General features: G+C 41.1%; 1 protein-coding gene across 1 annotated transcript in view; it reads left to right on the top strand.

The window, feature by feature from the left end:
• Positions 1 to 10,599: 10,599 nt before the first annotated feature.
• nsmfb (NMDA receptor synaptonuclear signaling and neuronal migration factor b) overlaps positions 10,600 to 20,523 on the top strand; it is a 33,317-nt gene continuing 23,393 nt past the window's right edge. Inside the window, exons 1-2 of the mRNA XM_028414669.1 lie at positions 10,600 to 10,711; positions 20,420 to 20,478. Of these exons, the coding sequence (XP_028270470.1) occupies positions 10,641 to 10,711; positions 20,420 to 20,478 (130 nt within the window). The 5' untranslated portion in view covers positions 10,600 to 10,640. The remainder of the gene's footprint in view (positions 10,712 to 20,419; positions 20,479 to 20,523) is intronic.

Raw genomic sequence — 20,523 nt, 5'->3', positions numbered from 1 at the left:
TGCAAGTGATGCTTGCAGTGTGACATGAAGCACTTAGCTCTACTGCATTGACATGTGATGCCTCTGTTCTCCTTAAATAATACCGGGTCACTCTGCTACTATGTTAGCAGCATGTAAAACAATCAAACCAATTCAAATCAGGCTGAGATATGAGTATGTCCTACAACCGCTCTAATGGAAAATCTGTGTATTTCTTGTAAGGCTGGTGCTGTTGTAGCAGCTCCATCTGCCTACGTCCATGTAAAATATGGCAGCAGGGGGAAAGAAAGAATTACCCCAAAGATTGTGGAAAGATTTCTGGGAAATGTGCACAAGTGTAGTAGATGTAGAAGGGAATGCAGTCAAAAAGGTTAGACTGATGTTAGATCTCTCTGTGCCTAATGGTTTTCATGTTAGCGCTAGTTGATTTGCATTAGAAGTGCGTGACTTCACATTCAGTTTCCGTGGTTTTACACTTAGCCTGCTCTACATTCATCTCCCATGCACACAAGCTATCCACTCTTCATCACTGTCCTCCACTGTGTGAACATAGCATTTTACAGCCCACCACAGATGCACGGTATACCACAGCTATAAAGTCATTTTGTCATGGGAGCGGGTTGTTCATGTCCACACAGCATGAATGTGTTATTGCTTGCTCAGCCGTGCTACACACACAAGCGCCAATTTCCATTTTGGTAGGGTAAATCTATTTCCTTATGGCTGCTATGGGATTTTCGGCTGACAATTGATTTAAAGTAATAGAAATAACTTGCACACATGTGACTGGCCTGCCAACAGCCATTGCAGTCAACTTACAGTGGACTGTTACAGACATGGAAACCGGCTGATGTCATTTGCATATAGTAGACAGAGCTTTACACACAATTTGAACTTCATCCTAATTGACTGTCATTTTTTTTGTGTGTAATAATATTAGGATGAACTTACGGAATAATATCAGGACTCAGCAAGTACACAGATAATAGTCACAAGGGTGAACTAAAATGAAGGCAGTAACAAATAAAAGAGTCAAAAATAGTTATGTAGCTTTGAATCACAGTCTTGCTTTGTCATGTGTTCCCAGGCTCTTGACTTCTTAGCACCTGCCGGAAAATTATCACTAGAGATCAAATGTTATATTAAATCAATGTTGGACATTGAAATCTAAGGGTAATGGCTCACTTTTGGAGCAGCCTCAAGGGGCAACACATGGAACATTCCATCGATTGTATGGGCTGTGTCCTCTGCTGACTCCTTAACACTTGTTTAGTGTATAATGTGCATTTTATTCTAAATCAATATACATCATAGTATTTTTTTTTCTATTTTCTTTTCAGTACATTTAGTCATTTCTCAATTGTATCACGTCTCAATTGAGATCTTAAAATGTTTTGAGTTCAGTAATACCACAAATTAAAAATACTTAGTTGCATGTAAATTATCAAGAAATCACACTTCAAAGTATAATGGTATTGCTTGTTTTAGTGATATTGTCAGGGTTTTGTGAGGAGAGCGGACACAGTTGCAGGACGCAGAGCGGTTAAAATCCAAAAAAGTATTTTATTTAAAGCCAGGAGGGCAAACAAAACAAAACTAAAAATCACACTTGTCGTGGTCAAAAAGGTAAAGTACGAAATTACTAACTGAAAATCACACTACACGTGGCGAAACAAAAACATAACATGAACAAAGAACTACCTGGAGCATAGCATAGCATAGCATAGCATGGCAAGGACGAGACATGGAGTGACACAAAGCCCACACAGACAAGACGAACTATAGCAAGGACAAAGGGGAAGACACAGACTATATACAAAGGGACCAGGGAAGACAACGAGGCACAGGTGACACACATGAGGGCAGGGCTGGTAATCAACAAGGAGGGAAAACACAGGAAGCAAAACTCAAGACAATACACAGGACTACCAAAGTAAAACAGGAAACACAAGACAAGACTAGACAACTAAACACAAACCAGGGAAACACCAGGACTACAGGAAAATAACAATAACTAAACACAGATCAAACTAAAAACCCAAAACAAGGACATCAAAAACCATAAATAACACCAAGTCGTGACAGATATTACAATTTTATAATATGCTAATTTTTTATTTTATATATCTCAATATAGCTCATAGTTTTTATTTATAAAATAAACTGTATCTTACAAGTGAATTTCACCCTGCAGTCAGTCCATGCTGTCCACTCTCATGAAGTCAACAAAATAATGCAATGTCCACGCCGTGAGAGAATCTCTGCTAGCACAGACATCAGGTCAGGCCCGGTGAGGCTTTTTTAGAGTGCAGTGAACTCAGCTTTGGAGGTCTGTGGCTTTCAATTCAACTGACTGAATTGTACAAATTTTCCTCCTGAGGTGTTCCAGCTGCAACATACGGAGCCTGTCAAACTGATTAGCATCCTAGCTTTGTACCACATTAGAGTGCAGTCCTCTGCGGAGTGCTTTCTGTCACAACCGGCTGGCTTACACCCGCTCAGAGTAATGTCTGATGGAGGTTTCTTATCATCCCTTTTCAGGAGCTAAAACATGACACCCAGGTTTTCTGCCTTAACCTAAAAGGCTATATACCCTGCTCCCGGACAGTAAGCGACTGAGACACCTTATCATTTCCTCTAAAATATAACCAGAGCCAGGCCTGATCCCCCCCAGAGCCAGAAGGAGGTCTTCCTATGTTAGGGTTTCATAGATCCTTTGTATGTCAGGCTGTGAAACGACACTTCCCTCACAACATAAGTTCTTTTATACTTTACAGGGTGGCTGTGAGGAACCCAGTCAGCAGGATCCTAATGGGGGAAAGCTTATCAGGTATGGACACACATCATTGCCCGGGACATAAACTCTTCTCTGCTGGGAGTTGATAACAAAAAAAATTCGTGCGTATATTTATGATTAAAAAACTTCTTACATGTTGTTTTTGTAGTAAAAAAAACGTATTTGAGAGCTGCTAGGAAATTAAAAGGTAGAATTTACAACATCCAACATTTAATCGATGGAACATTTCACACCACACCCACCTGACCAAAATATGTTCCCTTAAATGTAACGTGAACCATAGCAGTGTGGAAGAAGTAAAAAAAACAACACACTGTTGGACTTCAAAATAAACGCATGACAGGAAAGCAGCTGCTGCTGATGACAGAGGAATCCTTTGAGCTGTGAAGATGAATCCCAACTCAGAGGGCATGTGTGAAATATCAATTCAGACAAGAACAGAAAAGCAAAACTCTTATCATCAGTAAGAATCCCAAGGCCAGCATGAAAAACAGGAAAGAAATGTCCCGGGGTACAAATATGATAATAATGAAGCTGTCAAAAGAGAGGAAAAAGACAGGAAATGTGTGTGATCTGAGGATTTAAAGTGTCACCATCACTTTTTGGGGGTCTCCTGGAAACATATCTGTTTTGCAGCACTTGCACCATTTCTGTCTGAAGTGCTCCACACAGAATCTGTCACACCAGCTGGCAGCAATTCACAGATATTATTATATTTAATATGTAGAGAAGAAAAGATCAGCTAAATATTTACTGATAATTATACATTTTAGTCTGACAAATATGGGGAAACAGGGAAGTTCGTTGTGTCTAATAGCAGCATGCTAGCATGCCAATTCAACATGTATCTTAAATTCACTCTGTGTGTTATATTTGTTTTTTATGTTTTCTGAAGATGCAGTGCCATGGAGACATAGAGTCGAGGTCATGTTGTGTGCTGTTGCTTCACCAACTGATTGACAAGCATGTAAATGTAAGAGAGGGCACAGGTACGAAATTCTAAAATAAGACACCTCCTAATCACTTAAGCTACATATGAGTTGAAGGGATGGATTAGAAACTCCTACTGCTTGATATTTGCATGTGGTGTTGACATTTTTCTGAATATTGTATAGCCTATTTCAATTGCATTGAAATTATTTCTAAATGTTTAATTAGTAAATGAATTACTGTGGATAATTGGTGTCTGCTTCTGAAGACACACAGTCTGATGGCTCTAAATGAAGCAGCAGCCACTCATAATTTATTGCCACACAGTAAACCAGGAGCGATTTCTGTTTTGATTGAGTGGCAGTAGCTGAGTGATTTCACTAAAAGACTTCAGTCTGGGGAAACTGAAGTGGCACACACTGATGTAACCTGGCTGCAGGCTACACTGTCTGAGGCACACTAGGTTGTTTACCGCCCCAGGAAACCCTCTTCCTATCAGTTCTTTTGGGTCACAGAGGTTTAGGATGTTCACCAGAGTGTGGACTTTACCCAGGAGGTCTGACTTTGGGCAACAAAATGCTTCTGGCAATGTTTACCTCTCCTCTCTCTATCTGTGGGTGTCTGCTCCACTCCACACAGTGCCTGTCTGCTTCAGTTTCCCACTCCTCATTACTCTACTTTTTGGTACGGACTATGGCTATCAGCTGATCAGCAGAATCACACTGCTATTTAAAAGAAGTGCATCCCTTGGCTAAGTTATGATTGCCACTCATTAGTGTCCTCACAGACATCCAGCTATGATGAAAGGTTTTGTTGGACACGGTGTCCTCGCCTGACTGCCTCTTAAAGAGCGTGCATGCAGCAAAGCTATTTCTGCTGAGTGTGGAGGATTCTGGGTTTAAATAAACACACGGTAGACCCTTCAGTGTCTAATAGCAGTCGCAGTATGTTTGTGTGTGATTGCTCCTGACACAAAAAGAGGAAAGACAAATAATAAAAAAAAGAAAACAGATGGCTGATTAAATATTTATACATTCGATTTGTTAACGTGCTCACTGCTGCCTGATCAGCCTCACGTGCTGCCGGAGAAGGAAAAGGAGGAGCGAGAGCGGAACAGAGGGGTGGAGTGATGGACGGGGAATAGTCTCATGCAGTGAGGAGTTGATGTGGAGGTCAGATTGTGCTGAATCCCTCCTCCTTGGCTGGTTCTGTGCGCTATTCTGGACTCATTAGAATGAAACAGACACTGACATTTCAGTCAAACCAAGCCATAAATAGGTGCTTACTTGGCATGCTCATTAGTCCTTTTTTTTTTTTTTTTACACCGGTGTAGAATCTTTTCAGAGCTGGGCTGATAAGGTCTAAATCTGTATCAGATTGGCAGCAATAAGATAGGCCTGCTGGTGTGTGTAACCTCTCCAGCTGTGCCTGGAAATCTAATGAAGAATCTCTACCACAGCTCTTGATTTATTACTCGAATAAAACACAGGAGTTACATTTGTATGCAGCAGCTTCTAAAGCAGACCAAACCCTTGAAACAAATAAGAATGCAGCCTTTTTTTACAAAAAGTTATACAGTCATGATTAGACAATGTCACGTAGGGCGACTTCTGCATCAAAACACAAACCTTGAATGTGTTTAAAGATGATAAAAACATGATCTCCACTGTGCAGCTTGTGAGGTAAGTTGTATGGAGGTTGTAAGGCCTCAGGACATCAGGTCAGTAAAACCACATAAAAAAACCACAGAAACAGAAAGCAAGCCAATATTCAACATCGACACCGGAGGACGGCACCTCCGCTAAAACAGGGTTGGATGAAACCACGTAGAAGTCCAACTCAAGTTGAAGAGTAAGCTTCAAAGTACATCGTGGTAAAGTTGGAATCTGCAATGTTTGTGTCATCTACCAAACAGACACTTCTTGACCAGTACAATCTACGGATCCTGGGCATGAACTAAATAAGGTCTGTTTGGGACATAATGAGCAATGCAGAATGAGTGTTTTAAGGTGCTAAACAAAGAAGTGGTAAATGTGCTGATTGGCTAAAACCAGGAAATGATTATACGATTAAAGCAAGGTTCTGGAATCCAGATAAGAAAAACCACCACGCTCCCTATAGAAGACACTGATGATGTCGATAAAAGTGCGTCTACAAGATCAGAGACTTGTGAAGAAGACCCAGAAGTGGACACCATCATTCAATAAAAGATTGAGGAAGTTTGAAAAAAACATGGTGACAAATGTTTCAGCCTTGGGAACATCATCTGTGACCAAGCAGAACAGGTCACTGTTTGTCTATGCTTGTATGCTCTGGCATAGTTAGCACTAAGGTAAAAAGAGAACTGCTGATATAAGATTCAAAGAGATTCCTTTTTTGGATGGCTGCATGAAAGTGCTTGCCTAAAAGGGAATCTATATATAAGACAACCTTTAGCAGGTGAATCTCTTTGCGCTGGCAGGATTACATCTCACCCCCACTCACATTTAAACACTGGCGTGTGACAAGTTCTATGGCTCGAAATGCTGATAGGTCTATCCAGTTGTATCCAAATACATTGTTGTTAGTGCGATTTATAACGATGTGATCATTTGTCATAGATAGGTTTGTTCCCTAAGATAGAAGGACATGAGTTAAAAAACTATGGAAGTTGTGCACAAAGATGTGCTGTTGTTAGTAAGAAGTCATGTATTCATGCAGAAGCAGTCATTATTTAAAATAAATTACAGAAATAACTGAATTGTTACGGTCAAACCTGAATACTCTGAATATAAAAAAAATCCCCTAGCATAAAATCTTTACCTGGCAGTTTTTGCCTGATTTCCAGGGTTTTTTGCAGTCTAGAAGATCAAGAAAATGTCACCCCCTGTAATAGCTATGTGTATGTTTGGAAGTGATATTAGACCCCGTTCACACTGGGGAAATCAATCCAGCTAGAGCGGGATTTGGGCCATATCTGTATATATCCGGATAGTTTTTTTCTGAGTCTGAACAACGCAAATCCGGATATATCCGAACTGATTTCAATCCACCTCTCGGAGGTGGATATAGTCGGATTGGTTCAAATGTGGCTCGGGTCTGAATGCGGATCTGGTTAGCGACGTGATACTTCCGGTTCACGGGGACAGTGTCCAGGTCACGTACAAAAACCGTATGTAAACAACCTTCAAACTACGACAGCTTTGTCCCGAGTTTATTTTCAACGTATATTACGAGGCGCCACCTAGCAGTTTGGAGGACAACAAACAAGCCGGGTTAAGCTGGATTGAGCGTGGACACGCGTGTGTGATTTGAAAAAAGGTCTGAATGTATCCAGCTTAAAGGCTATCCGGATTCAATCCCACTCTAGCTGGATTGACTTTCTCCAGTGTGAACGGGGCCTTAGTTACTATCCTTTTAGAAAAAAAAGATGCATGCAAAGATGAATGGCCAATGAATGGCCAATGTCAGTGAAAGACAGTGAGAGCATACAGTACAGAAAGGAAATCCACTGACTGATCTCTTCCTTACCACCCACCCCCATCTCCTGCAATAATGAAGCAGGTACAAATTCTCTGATGTATAATCCGGTGAGACATCTTATTTGCATGGCTGTGATGACAGATAGCACGGTACCCTCCCCTGTTCTATTATTACCATACTGTCACCATAACTCTGTTAACATTAGTACAGGATCTCAGGAGTTGTTTAAGAAACCCTGCTAATGAACCTGAAATGGACAGAAGTGTGGGAAAGTCAGAGTCTACCAGTCAGCAGTACACCTATTGAAAAGGACAGGCAGTCCAAGGTGCTTTGACATGTCTGATATAACACATTTTTTAGAGCATACATGAACTGCTGGAAACACCCAGGCGATATCACAACCTTTCACTGTTACACGCTACAAGGGAGTTCTATTCGGGGGGGCATACATGCCCAGGTCATGCTCTTTGTCTTTTTTTCTGTCATTGTTAAATGATGTAGGAGCATTTCTGTGCCATTTTGTGAGCAAGAAAGTATCTTTTGTTACAGTTGAAGCTGATAAAATATAGATTCTATCCAGGGGTCTAGACCTGCTGGTGGTGAAAAGGGCCAGAAAACATGAGGGGTTGGACAGAGTGTTAAGACTAGTGGAGGGTTGCAAGGATAAGCTGAAATGACAGCTGACAGCAGAGAGAGGAAATGTTTTAGATCGCCGCCAAGACAGGATTGGCAACGTGAGCAGTGAGGCAGTTAATGATTACTAGAGAGCACCTACTTCACTAATCCACTGCCTGAGACAGAGGGAGAGACCAGTGAACATGCATGCTGTCATGACACAAAGAGAGACAGATAATGTGCTTCTAAAGCTGAGTGTTTTGATGGCAAAGCAAACAGCAAGTTAAATTGTAAAGTGACTTATTAAGCTCTTAAAGGCAATTTAACAAACCCCATTTTAAAGGGACAAACGAACAAAGTAAATAGTTTAAACAAATGAGTTTTTCAGGCAGTACCCAAATACAGGCTTAAAAGTATAATTCCAAATTAAAGCCAGGAAACACAGATAAAAAAAAAAGTCTAAAAACAAGACAATGACTCTGGAGAGAACAACGCAGAGACTAACACTTACAACTAATCTGACAAAGGAAAGCACGAGATTTAAATACACAATGTAACAAGGCACAGGTGAGAACAATCAGGGAAGGCAGGTATCAAACACCAGGAAGTAAAACAGACAAGGACAAACCAGGAAAGTTGATTTCCAAATTAAAACAACGCACAAGGAAAAGAAACCTAAGACTCCATTTACACATGCACGGGTATTTTGAAAAACTAAGACTTTTCCCTTCGTTTGTGCCTCTCATTTACACATAAACTGAGTTTTCGCCTCTGAAAATGAATCTTTCTTAAAACTCCGACAAAAGTGTGAACTGACAAAAACGGAGTTTGTGGCAGTCTGCGTGTCAGTTCATGCAACCTTTTTTGTGTAGTATGGCTGCCAGAGCAGGCTGTAGTCTAGTAATGGAAGCATCCCGGGTAGCGTTTGCATTTCTGTTGGTGTCAGCACTTTTTACGTGTTTGCATTTGATACAGCTCCTCTTACTATATAGAGGAGCAGAGACATGTTAGGTCTCCATGTTGGAACAACTTCAGACACAAAGAGCCAGATGAGGCTTCTGATTGGCTCGCATGGCTTTCTCCTTCTTCCTACACTGCCTTCCACAGGCCTGGCATAGTCATTTTTGAAAACGATGATGTGTGCACGATGTTATTTTGGAAAGCGGAGGGAAGGAAATATTTGTTTTTCAAAATACCCGTGGGGTCTCAAAAGATAGTTTATAAAAAAAACTATAAAAACAGAAAAACAATGATCATGACATTCCTAAAAAATTGCATATTTCATTGTTTTTTGTAGTCACAGATGATACTACCATTTATGTGTGTGGTGGTGTTTCCAATCAACCTTTAGAACACATAATCCTGTTTGAAAATGCATGGTTGAACTGTACCAGCCATAATTATGGTCATTTTCATGCAATTAGCCTAAATCTCTAGCTATATGCTGTTATGCTGTACTTAAAGTCAAATACCTTACACTTCAACTTACACATGCTACTAGCTCTGCATTAAAATAGTATGCAAGTTTGTATTGAGAATGAGGCAGTCACGAAATTGCCAGTCCTGCCCAAGTCTGCTGTGCCCACACACTTGATTAGCAGTTACATAGATGTCAGATTGACTGTCTGTCTCCTGAAATTGTGAAACTGCACCCTATATTAAAAATGCATTTCCAATCACAATGAGCTGCCTTTCTATGTGTCTCTAACAAGACACAGGTGAAACACATCAGGGCAGGGAAGGTGATCACCAAGGACCAAGTTAACGATACACAAGAAGGACAAGACTTTCAAAAAAAAGCTAGATAACAACACAGTTTAGTCTAATGTATCAGATCAGACTGATTCTACTTTTATTTTGCAATACCCGATCTATCATTTTTCTCTGTGCATGTAATAAAATGCTAATTATCAGATTGACACATTGCACAACATCCAAGACAATTGTGTGGACCCGGCTGCTGTTGTGGTGGCAGCTGCAGGCTGCAGGGTGATGGGGATATGATGGAAAAGTGGGCGTTCATGGTCCCACTCAGGTGGTGTCCCAGGTGCAGGCAGTTTGCATATACGGTTAGAACAACACTACATCACAACACAGTGTTTTGATCCTGCTGCTCACACAGTTTAAATAGTGGGTGGCTCAGTCATGTGACATCTAACTCTACACATTAACTCTGATGTAGGCTATAGTGTGTTAAAATGCAATGACCAGTGGAGACTACATCAGCCAGAGCAAAGTAACATTTAACAATAAAAAATGCAATTAAATATTATTACTTAATCTAAATCTACGTTGTGAGTTTAATAAACTAAATATATTTTCTGTGTTTACCAGGCCCACATCACCCAAATACACGCATTTTTTTTTTTTTGCATGACAGCCGATAACAAGCTGCAAAATTACTTCTGGACTTATGTGTCCACACCTTTTCACATCTCATATACACCCTTACAATGAACCATGCGTGTTTCTCTCCTCCCGCGCCACTACCCACCCCGCACCTGTCCACGGCCGCGCAGCAGGCACCTCTTCCTTTTATGGTCCCGTTTCCTCTCTCTCGTGGAAGCTTCAGTTGGATGAGGAGAGGAGAGCAGAGCGCAGCGCTCCACACACTCCCTCCATCCTCCAGTTGTGCTGCGGCGCCGAGCCTGCAGCATCTTCCTGGAACCTTCTTCTTCTTTTGTGAACTGAAAGACGAGATGACCAATATGAGATCATTAAAGTCGTGACTCGCTGGATAGCAGCGACTTTTAATGTTCCCGTTTCTTCCTGCTGCTTTTCTCTCCTGCGTGTTTCCCTCGCCGATCAGTCTGTGGAATGGTCTGCGTTTTCTCTCCTGGGTCGTGTCCACTTCAGCATGGGAACTGCGGTGTCCAAAAGGAAGAATCTGAGGAGTGATGCGATATCTTCTGTGGCCGCAAAAGTTAGGTGAGTGTGCCCCCGCGGTGTGATTGTGCACCGGGGGTTCTGCAGCCGTGCATCGAGGGGCGGCGGAGCGCGGAGAGCGGTCTGATGCTGAAAACTCGTACTTACACTATACACAACAGACACAGAGTTCAGTGCAGTAATAAAGTAAGACCAGGGAGTACTAGCTTTGCTCATTTTACAGTGATAAGATTTACTTTGGCTTTTTTGTTTACTTTTTTAAACTTTATTTTGAAAGCCATTTAAATTAAGTGGATGTTTTTACCCTTGACTGTACCGGAAATAACCAATAATCTGAACAGTTTTACAATGAACCTAAAACAAAAGCTGTGCAAGTCTAGTTTCTAGTTATTTTATTTTCATAATATTGGACTGCAATCTGAATTATTCCCATTTTAATCCCCTTTTGATGTAAAAGGATTGCTTATCTTTTCTTCATTCGATGATTGAAAGCTAAATATATTTGATTTTTGGCTGTTGGTCAGATAAAATCATCCCTTTAATTATGTCCTCACGGGAAAATTTTTTTATTATTATTTAAAATGTATTTCTGCTATTAGTTTTACAATAGCCTATGCAAGATCAGAAAACACTTCTGTCATATAGAGCTAAACTAATCCCCTATTTCCATATCAATACTAAGAATAACCTGTTTTGGAATGTGTATGTGTACATTTTGCAGGTCCACTGACACTCAGTGTAATTGTCTGACATTCAACTTTGAATGTATGAGTCACGCCGTGAAAGGTCCTCATGTCATGGGTGTCAGATCAGTGTGTCCTCGCAATGAAGGCTGCAGGATGACTAATGTTCTGTGATATCAAAGTCGGTCCTTGTTGCCCACTTGCTGACCTCAGTCCGTACACACACACACACAACCAGAGCCTTTCTGCTCTTTAGCTGCTCTGCAGAAACATAAGTCAGCGTCCTCTTAAGCACATGACCTATCCACACTCACCACCATGCAGCATATGTTCTCCTGCTCTTTTCATCTCTGTCTTTGCTGTTTATCTGTGTATCGCCTCCCTCACCGCCTTGCACGCCTAATGCCTTACTCCCCTTAAATCATGCCGATCACCAACATCTCGGGCATGAGTGTGGGACTGGGGCCAAGGAGTATACCCGCTCGCTGCTCCGTCAGTGATCGTGAGCCGCACTTCAGTTGACGAGGAGTTTAATGGCTCTCGGCGGACAATAGCACTTGAATCCCAGGCGAGCCGGGATTAGTGTTGTCTGCTGGATGATCTGAGTTTATCTGTTGAGCGATGAAAGAGCAGGAGCAAAGCTGTTTCACCTTTCACTCTTAACAAATCCAATCCCACATCGTTGATGTGGGATTGGATGAGATGCAGAGGAGGGATCAGATTGGAAGCAGGTTCTTTTATCACTATGATTTTGACTCTACACATCACAATCACTCAGTTCATGAGTACACTTAAAGTTCTATAAGGGATATAGGAATGTGCAGTGCACTCTGGACCAGGATTGGGTACTGAACTGACCCCATGACATTGGTACCACTGATGAACCAAATGATGCCCACTTGGATGAGAGAGAGCAACACAATGTGTCTGGTGCTGCTCCCCTCTCTTCAGCTCTTTCTTCCTAATATTCTTTTGTACCGGTATTGATTTCAAAGTACCATAACTGGCACTTCAACATCATTCGGGTTTCATTTCTGAGACCTGCCTGCTTGGTGTGAAGGGCAGCAGGTAATGGTGTGGAGGATTCACACCGAGCAGATGGGTGTGTGCTCACGGTGTCAATACATGCAGTTTATCTGTTTCCCAGTCTCATGTTGGCGTTCCTACAGTTTTTATATGATGATATGATTCCTGAGGTGCCCCCCTCACCTTAAGTAATCCGAGCGTGTCTGCCACAGACAGACTCCCACTGTGAGCTGCATGTGTGTGAACAGGCAACTGTGAAAGAGTTGACGTGTGAAAAAGGCTTTATGCTATTTATTCATGCAGCTCTTTATGTTGTTGCTGTTCCTTGGAGCTCTTGAGGGAAGGGGGGGGGGGGGTTGTTCATCGAGATGAAGGAATAAAAGTGTAATTTCACTCATTTTTTGTATGACAGTTTATTATCAGGTCCTGCCACACATGATGGAGATAGATGGAAAATGGGGGCCAGTGCTAGCTTTGACACTGATGACTTTATAAATACATATTCATGTGACATGATGGACCTTAGGCCTCCCACAGGAATGGGATCAGGCAAAAAAAATTATGTGAGCTGGGGTATGAGGAGAACTGGGCTTTGTGATGGATCTGCACTTCACAAATTTAGATAGAAGCGTTTGGTTTCAGTGGTGTTGAATCATCTTTCCCAGCAGCAGGCACTCCATCCTATCCTTGTTTGTTTTCCTCTTTCCCGTCTTTGCTGTTTATTTTATGAGTATTCTGAATAGGACCACAGCCAGGCTGTCAAACACCAGTGTGCTATGAGGAGATTTTGGAACTGTTCATTAAGATATTCAGGTTTTTTTTGGGATAAATACTGCACGCTGGGTTCAAAATCAGACCTTGTCTTGCTGCTGTGTGTTCTACATCGGTGCTCTTGGGCTGAATGTTGTCATTAACTAGAAATTACTTCTAATATGTGTGATGACTCTTTTTGGCTGCCGGTGTGCCCTCTTGTTGGCAGGCCTGGGTTCATCAGGCGAGAGTGGAGAAGGCATTTTACTGAGCCAAAATCTCCATTTGAACATTGTGTCTTTTTCTTTCATTGTAAAGCCATGCAGAGAAGGAAGGAAAGGGTAAAGGGACATTATTTTAAGTTTGTGCTTAATTGCCTGTGTAATGTCTTTTATTTTAAAGGAAAACTGGGGGGAAAATGAGTCGTCTTTTATGCACTGCGCCTGAAGCACTTAGCCATGGACAGAACTGCTCTTGTTTATGACAAATCTTTGTAGAACAGTGCACCAAAAAGCAAGCCGTCCGCTTTGATCAGCTGCTAGATAGGAAGAACTACTAAGCGCTTCGGAGCAAATGTTGCCTTTAATATTTCAAGGATGTTTGAGTGACCTCTTGCAGGAATTGCACAGCTTTCCACAGTTTTCAGGCCTTAATAGATTCCACTTTGACTAAAATATAATTTCATGGCCTCGTTCCCCAACAGACTCTGTGACCAGCGGTGACCCTGTGCTCATCCTTCCACAGATTAACTGCAGCCGTGGCCCAATCTGGCTATTAGCTTTAAAACACCTGGGACCTCTCTCTAAACGGTCAGAATCAGTGTTGTATAATGTGACACTTGAAAGGGGGCCAGATATAACACTTTATTTATTTATGTATTTATTTATTTATCGCCAACAGTGGTAAAATATTATGTACTGTGTGGTGTATTGGCTTTATTATAGCATCTTTGTTATGTAAAATATAAAAGAGGATTCATGGAGCATGCAGCAAGACTCACTAGGTGAGTGAAATGGATACTAACAGATATGGTAAGACTTTGGGAAGACTTTTCTAAAAGGTTCATACTGGGTGCATAATCAGATTACATATACTTAAAATGGCACCATATAGTGCCAGAGGCTGTTGACATATGTTCCTGGCTGTGAGACGCCAAGTAAAGACTAATACAGGGTGAGATAGGAGGCAGGAGACACACTTATAAAATTTTACTTGATTAGGTATTTAGAAGTCATCCTAGTTTTGTAATTTATCTGTTTTCTGTCTGGGACTTTTTATATCTTTATTGCAATGTTGACTGGACCAATGGTCACCTACCTGTGGAAATTTGGGGATGTTGGAGACATTCATAGAGGTTACTAGGTTTCCCTGGTTTACTAGTCTCACTGCAAGCCTCACTACCATGAGTGGGAAGGTAAATGAATTAGAGTTCTCTGTGCCATCTGCTACTGGATGCTCCTCATTGAACCTTCTTGATGACTACTTAAGTGAAGTACATTTCAGGCTCAGGCACAGTCAGATTCAGAGTTTTATTGCCTGTTGATGGGTAGTTTCTTGATGCTGCTATGTCATCTTTGCAATTGATTTGCACTTATTGGCTCCTGTTATCTTGTATCTGTGCTAATTCATAGGAAGGATGGACCCCATGTGTTCTGAGACATTTTCCCCCTTTACTCACATTAGACCTAATATATCCTAATATATCCCAATATGGGTTAAACCTAAGGACAAAGAAACAAGGTTCTACTGTAGGGACAAACCTAACTACATTTTTATCTTAATTTTTTTAAACTTTAATTCACATATAGCCAAACTTTTTAAATGGAGCGTTGTAACTGAATTATTTTGATGGTCAAATGGAGACTTGGCTGATAATAACATGCATATATCAAGGGGAAAACCTGAAAGAGAAATGCATGTGGTCATCGTTGACCTTCGTCGACCTTCAGTAGCCTGAAGGGATTGCAATATCAATTGACATAGCAATTATTGCCACATATCTTTGAATGAATTATAATGAAAGCGAGCAGAGGTCAAACAGAAATGTGCTGTGATGCATACGTTTCCTCAGTTAACATTCAACACCAGGAATGTGTGAAAACCCATAGCCTGTTTATATGTGTGTGTGTGTGTGTGTTTTGTATTTAGGGGTTTGGGGAGCGTCTTGAAAATCGAGTTGGTGACGAGGTTGGGGAGAATGGGATAGAAAGTGAGTTTTGAAAGTCACAAAAACTCATAACTCGCCCAGACTCTAGAGAAATGCATTATGGTCATTTAGTGCTTAAGGGCAATAAAGCTCTTACCTGATGCCCCTTTAATAAAAACCAATATAAGCCCAGTACCTCAACAGACCAACAGAAAGGTCTCACCCCATCTGAACATGACCCAGCTTCTGTTTGGACAGCCACATATCTCTTCAGATGAGATACTTTATATTTGTTTTTTTTTTCCTTTTTTCCCTTCCACCTATTCATGAACCCCCTACCATTCTCCTGGGAGATATGGGTAATTGCCTGACTCATGGCCTTTGATGCCAGTGGAGTGTAGCGGGGCACGTGTCTCTTAATGAAGTCATCAGCCTTTTACTAGCCAGCCTTCCCGGTGTGTGCTGTGCTGAGAGATAGTGCAACATAGGGTGAGCGAGGATACAAAGAGATAACAGTGAACACAGGCCAGAGCAGTGCTGCACAACTCGGTGCTATCGCTTTGTTCTTTTCTTTGCTCTCCTTTATAGTGATCAATGAATCAGCTTGTTCTTGAAAAAAGACATTTTTACCACAAGTTAAATTAATCATTAGGGAACAAAAAACACAAGTGTAGTTAAACTGGATAATGGGAACAAAGAAAATGTAAGTGTGTTTGCAGCAAGATATTTGCAGTTAATATACTGAAAGCAGCAAAAGCAGAAATCAGCATCTAATTAGTGGAATTTATTACAGGACTGAATGAAGTTAAAGTGTTAATTTGAAGACTTGTGGTTATGTAGATAAAAATGTGACACTGACACTTTAACAAAACAAACTAGAAACAATGGAAGTGTCAACAAAGACTCAAGGGGTTAAATGTAGTTTCAATAGTAACAAAGGCCATTGAATGGTAAATTGACGTGCAGTGACTTAAATGAAAGGCGATAGTGAAAAATGAAGGCAGTGGAAGTGTCAGCTAAAAAAAGCTGAGCTAGAAAGGAAGTCTTTGAATTTAAAGCAATTAAACAGTGGAGAATTAATGGTGAGTGTAGAGAGGCAGCAAAAGCAATTGAAGTGGCCATTGTTTTTACACCATTGCTGGAGCCTTTTAAATATACTGAAAGCAGTTAAAGCGGAAGTCCACACTGAATTGGTGGAAGTTATCAAAGTGTTAGTTGCATAATAAAAATAAAATAAAATAAAAAAGTTGAGTTGATTTGGATGTTGACCCTTGGCTGAAAGGCAATGAAATCAATGGAAGCGTCAACTCAAAATTGAAATAGTCGAAGTGTAACTTGAAAAGTAACAAAGGTGAAGGGTTAAAATGTAAATTGACATGCAACTGCTAAAGACAGTTGAGTCATGAGTTGAAGAGAGAAATGAAAACAGTGGAAGTGTTAGCTAAAGAGATGAAAACTCAAGAGTAAAAGAAGATGACTCTAGAAATGTAAAGTATTTGAACTGGTGGTAAAAGAGCAAAAAATTGTAGGAAAGTGAAAGCAGTTGAAATGGCAGTTTTTTGGGTACGGTGGGTAGAATGATCTAATCAGGAAGATGTTGTGGGCCTTTTTCTTTTCCTTATCTAAGCTTTTCTTCTGATAATCCTGTACTTAACATCAGTAACTCCTCTTTTCAATACATATTTTGTCTCTCCCCAGTCCAGAGGACGATGTCAGTTTGCTTTTATAACAGGACTAATGATGCCCTATTTATGACAGAAGCTGGTAGGTGAGCAGTAAGATGGCCGACAGTCCTCACATTGATCTGACTAATTATGGTCTATGTCACCGATCACCTCCCTGTAAGCGGATGGAACATGGAGGGCACAGCAGGGTCAAAACTTTAACAAACTCCCCATGTCAGCTGGAGCAGGTTGTGGAGGCTGAACTCATATAACAACCCGTCACAGCCAAAGGCTATATGATGACACACACAAAAAGCTGCCTTATAAAATATATTGGTCTATTTTATTGAATGTTAGTGTCAACTGAAATGACCGATGTTTCTGCCTGGAGTCAGTTTTAAAAAAACAACCTATAATCAAGTTTCAGCTTCATTCACCTGCTGGATATGTTTTTAAGTGATAATTTATTTAAAGGCAGCTTTGTGCTCAGATCCTATTAAATGCAGGTGCATGAACCTCAGTGCTTCCCAGCTTTAGTGCATCATTTACTACATACATAGTATCATTTGTGCTTGTCGACAAAGACCTGCACTGCACCTGGCACTACAGCTTTTATTCAGTGTAGAAGGCCAACTTAATTATGACTGGCTACACGTATTTGCTCTATTCTGGGGAAGGGGAAGATGCAGAGAATTTGTAGTTGTGTTTTAGGTGTGTATCGTTTATTCTTTTAATGCCTACACACTTGCATCGTTTTTGACTTAGCCAGTGCTTATGAGTGCACAAAGCCTGGATAAGAGGAGGTCTTCTTAGCATTAGCATGATGGCAAATTCTCAAACCTGTGCTAGCTATTGAATAACTGATTGTAGGCCAACATTGCTGGCCCTGCCAGAGCTTTTATTTTCTCTGGCTCTTGCACACATTTCATTCATCCACATGCACTGCACATACTGTATAGAAAACACACTCCATTGCACAAACACAAACCAAACCCTCCCAAGCTAGCAGACTTTATTCTCATGTCTGTATTGACACTCCTCTCTGTGACCACTATTGTGCCATTTGATGTAAATGTGTCTCCAGGCATCCCATAAGCTCTACCTCAGCTCATTCCTCACACATATATAAATATATATATGTTGCCCTCCCTTCCCTCCCTTCACACTGCGAAGAAGGACTGAGGAGTAGCCTGGCATGCAACCAGCTCCCGGGAGCATAATATCATCTCATTTCTAGATCATCTGTCTCCTGTCTGCCTCACCCCACCCCACTTCCACTCTTTATCTAATACTCCTTCCTTACTTATTATGATTCTCTTTTTCATCCCCCCTCCTTTCTTCCTTACTTTGCATTGTAGTCTTATGAACACATCTCCCTGTTGTTGCTGTGTTTTTCCTGCCCCTCCTCCCCTACTCTTGTCACATGGCTGAAAACATGCAGAAGGAAAAAAAAGAAACTCCAAAACAGAGCCTGTGAAGCTGCTGCCATGGCAAGATGGGCCGACCTGATGTATAATTCATGCTATAAAAATCTCAGACACACAAGTGGTGTATGTTTTGTATTCAAAGACCTTCATGTATAATCATTTAATTTAAAAAAAACATGGCGATAAAGCTTAAACACTTTGGCCCGAGGAGCATGTTAGGGCTGTCAGTGCTAGAGGGAAAACACTGGTTTACACATTAAAGGTGGATCTGATCACTCTTTTAGCCATAAAATGCATATGCATATTGTAATGCATAAGTACTTTTGGAGCAACCCTTCCAGAGGCAGGATGATTTAATGCCTAAACAGAACTAAACATTTTCATTACCTAAAGCTAACTATGAGTGAAAACCAAAGTCACTGACATGGTTGACCCATGTACCTCTGTGCATAATGAGGTCATACACTACTCTTTTAACCTTAATAAAATATTAAGCAGTCTTAAGGACCTTTATACTCTTTAAAGAAGTACGTCTCCATCCTCTCTTAAATTATTTCTGAATAATAATATCCTGCTACAAGCAGTCTGAAACAGACCCTTCATTGTTCAGTGTAACTGGCAGAAGTACAATCACCCGGCGTACTACTGTGTGAAACTGTTTGTCAAGTTATTTCTCCTGCTGAAACACCCACATACTGTACTTACAATACACATGTTGGGAGATATAGGCCACACACACACACACACACACACACACACCGATATATGGAGAAGCAGTGCAGCCTAGTGCATCGCTCTCCTCCCACTCACTCCGACCTGGCATTCCTGTCATCTGCACACGCAGACGCACACTTAAGAGTGTGCATGTGGTACAGCATGCAGAAAAATAACTAGGTTAGACACACAAACACACACACACAAATATAATGTATGTCTTCTACGTGTGCACAATCTCTTGGGGGTAGCGGTGAAATGGAATTGCTGTGTTGTTGCTGTAGCGTGTACAGCATGCCTCTCTGCTATGACACTCTTAAGTAATTAAATATGAGGTGGCACGTGCAGCTCTGTGAAAACTCCCCCTCCCAGTTTGGATGATGGAGTAGGAGGAGGAGGAGAAAGAGGGGGGAGGGACACAAGGAAGAAAATACATCTCTGATCTATGTGCTTGACTCCAATAAAAATCCCATACTCTACGCTGAGAAGAAGGATGTCAGAAGACGCTGCAGAGGAATAATTGCTGCACCGAAAACACACGCTGTAGCAGCTTATTCAGAGATATACATTGTTAAAAAATATTAGTAATAATAAATTGTATCTTTAGTACTTTGTTCAGAAGGATAATCACAAATGAACACTATATGGGATTTTTAAAGCCTAAATACAATTTCGCTATGTAGTACGGTCATGTGACAAGAGCGTCAGCACCATACGTCTTTGACATTAAATTTTGACATAAAGTCTCATTTGTGTTTCAGATGTAGAGAAATACCTGGCATGGTAACATTTGCAATGTTTTTTTCCAGTCTGTCACCTGGATACTGTGCATATCGTGCCAGTTCCTGGCAGTATGTGTGCATTCTTTTCCTGTCTCAGTCTCCTATGGGGGCCTTTGGCTACACAGGGGAGGCAAGCTGCAGCTTCCAAGCTGTGTCTTCAGTCACCATATAAGAACAGACTGTTATCCTAGTGAGAGTCGGCTGTTGTAGGTTATGGACTTGACGATTCATTGTCTTAGAGGTGTACGTACATATGCAGGATTTTTGACACTTTGGTAACCTTGCTCAAAATGGCAATTGAGTCCTCTACCCCAGCCTATTTTGTGGTGTGCCACATCAGATGTCACCAACACATGGCAGTTACTTCTTTATACAATATAATTTCACCTGCTGACAAATACAAACCATACAAAACCTTTCCCAATAAGGGCAAAAGCCAGATGTTTTTTAGGTTAAAGTGTGACTTAGTAGGGTTTTTTAATGGGCTTTTTTGAGTCATTTCTATTTGTTTTAGAATAGAGCTAAAGGCTAACTGTACTTCTCGTTGTGTCTCTACAGAGCAGCCAGAGCATTCGGAGAATACCTGTCCACCAATCCAGAGAACCGCAACGGAGCAGGTAGGTGATGCAACACTCAGAACATCTGGGGCCAGCCAACACCTG

The sequence above is a fragment of the Parambassis ranga genome, chromosome 9 (assembly GCF_900634625.1).
Source record: "Parambassis ranga chromosome 9, fParRan2.1, whole genome shotgun sequence".
NCBI classification, from domain to species: domain Eukaryota; kingdom Metazoa; phylum Chordata; class Actinopteri; family Ambassidae; genus Parambassis; species Parambassis ranga.
Note: the sequence above shows the minus strand (reverse complement) of the source record. Positions and strands in the feature narration are given on the sequence as shown.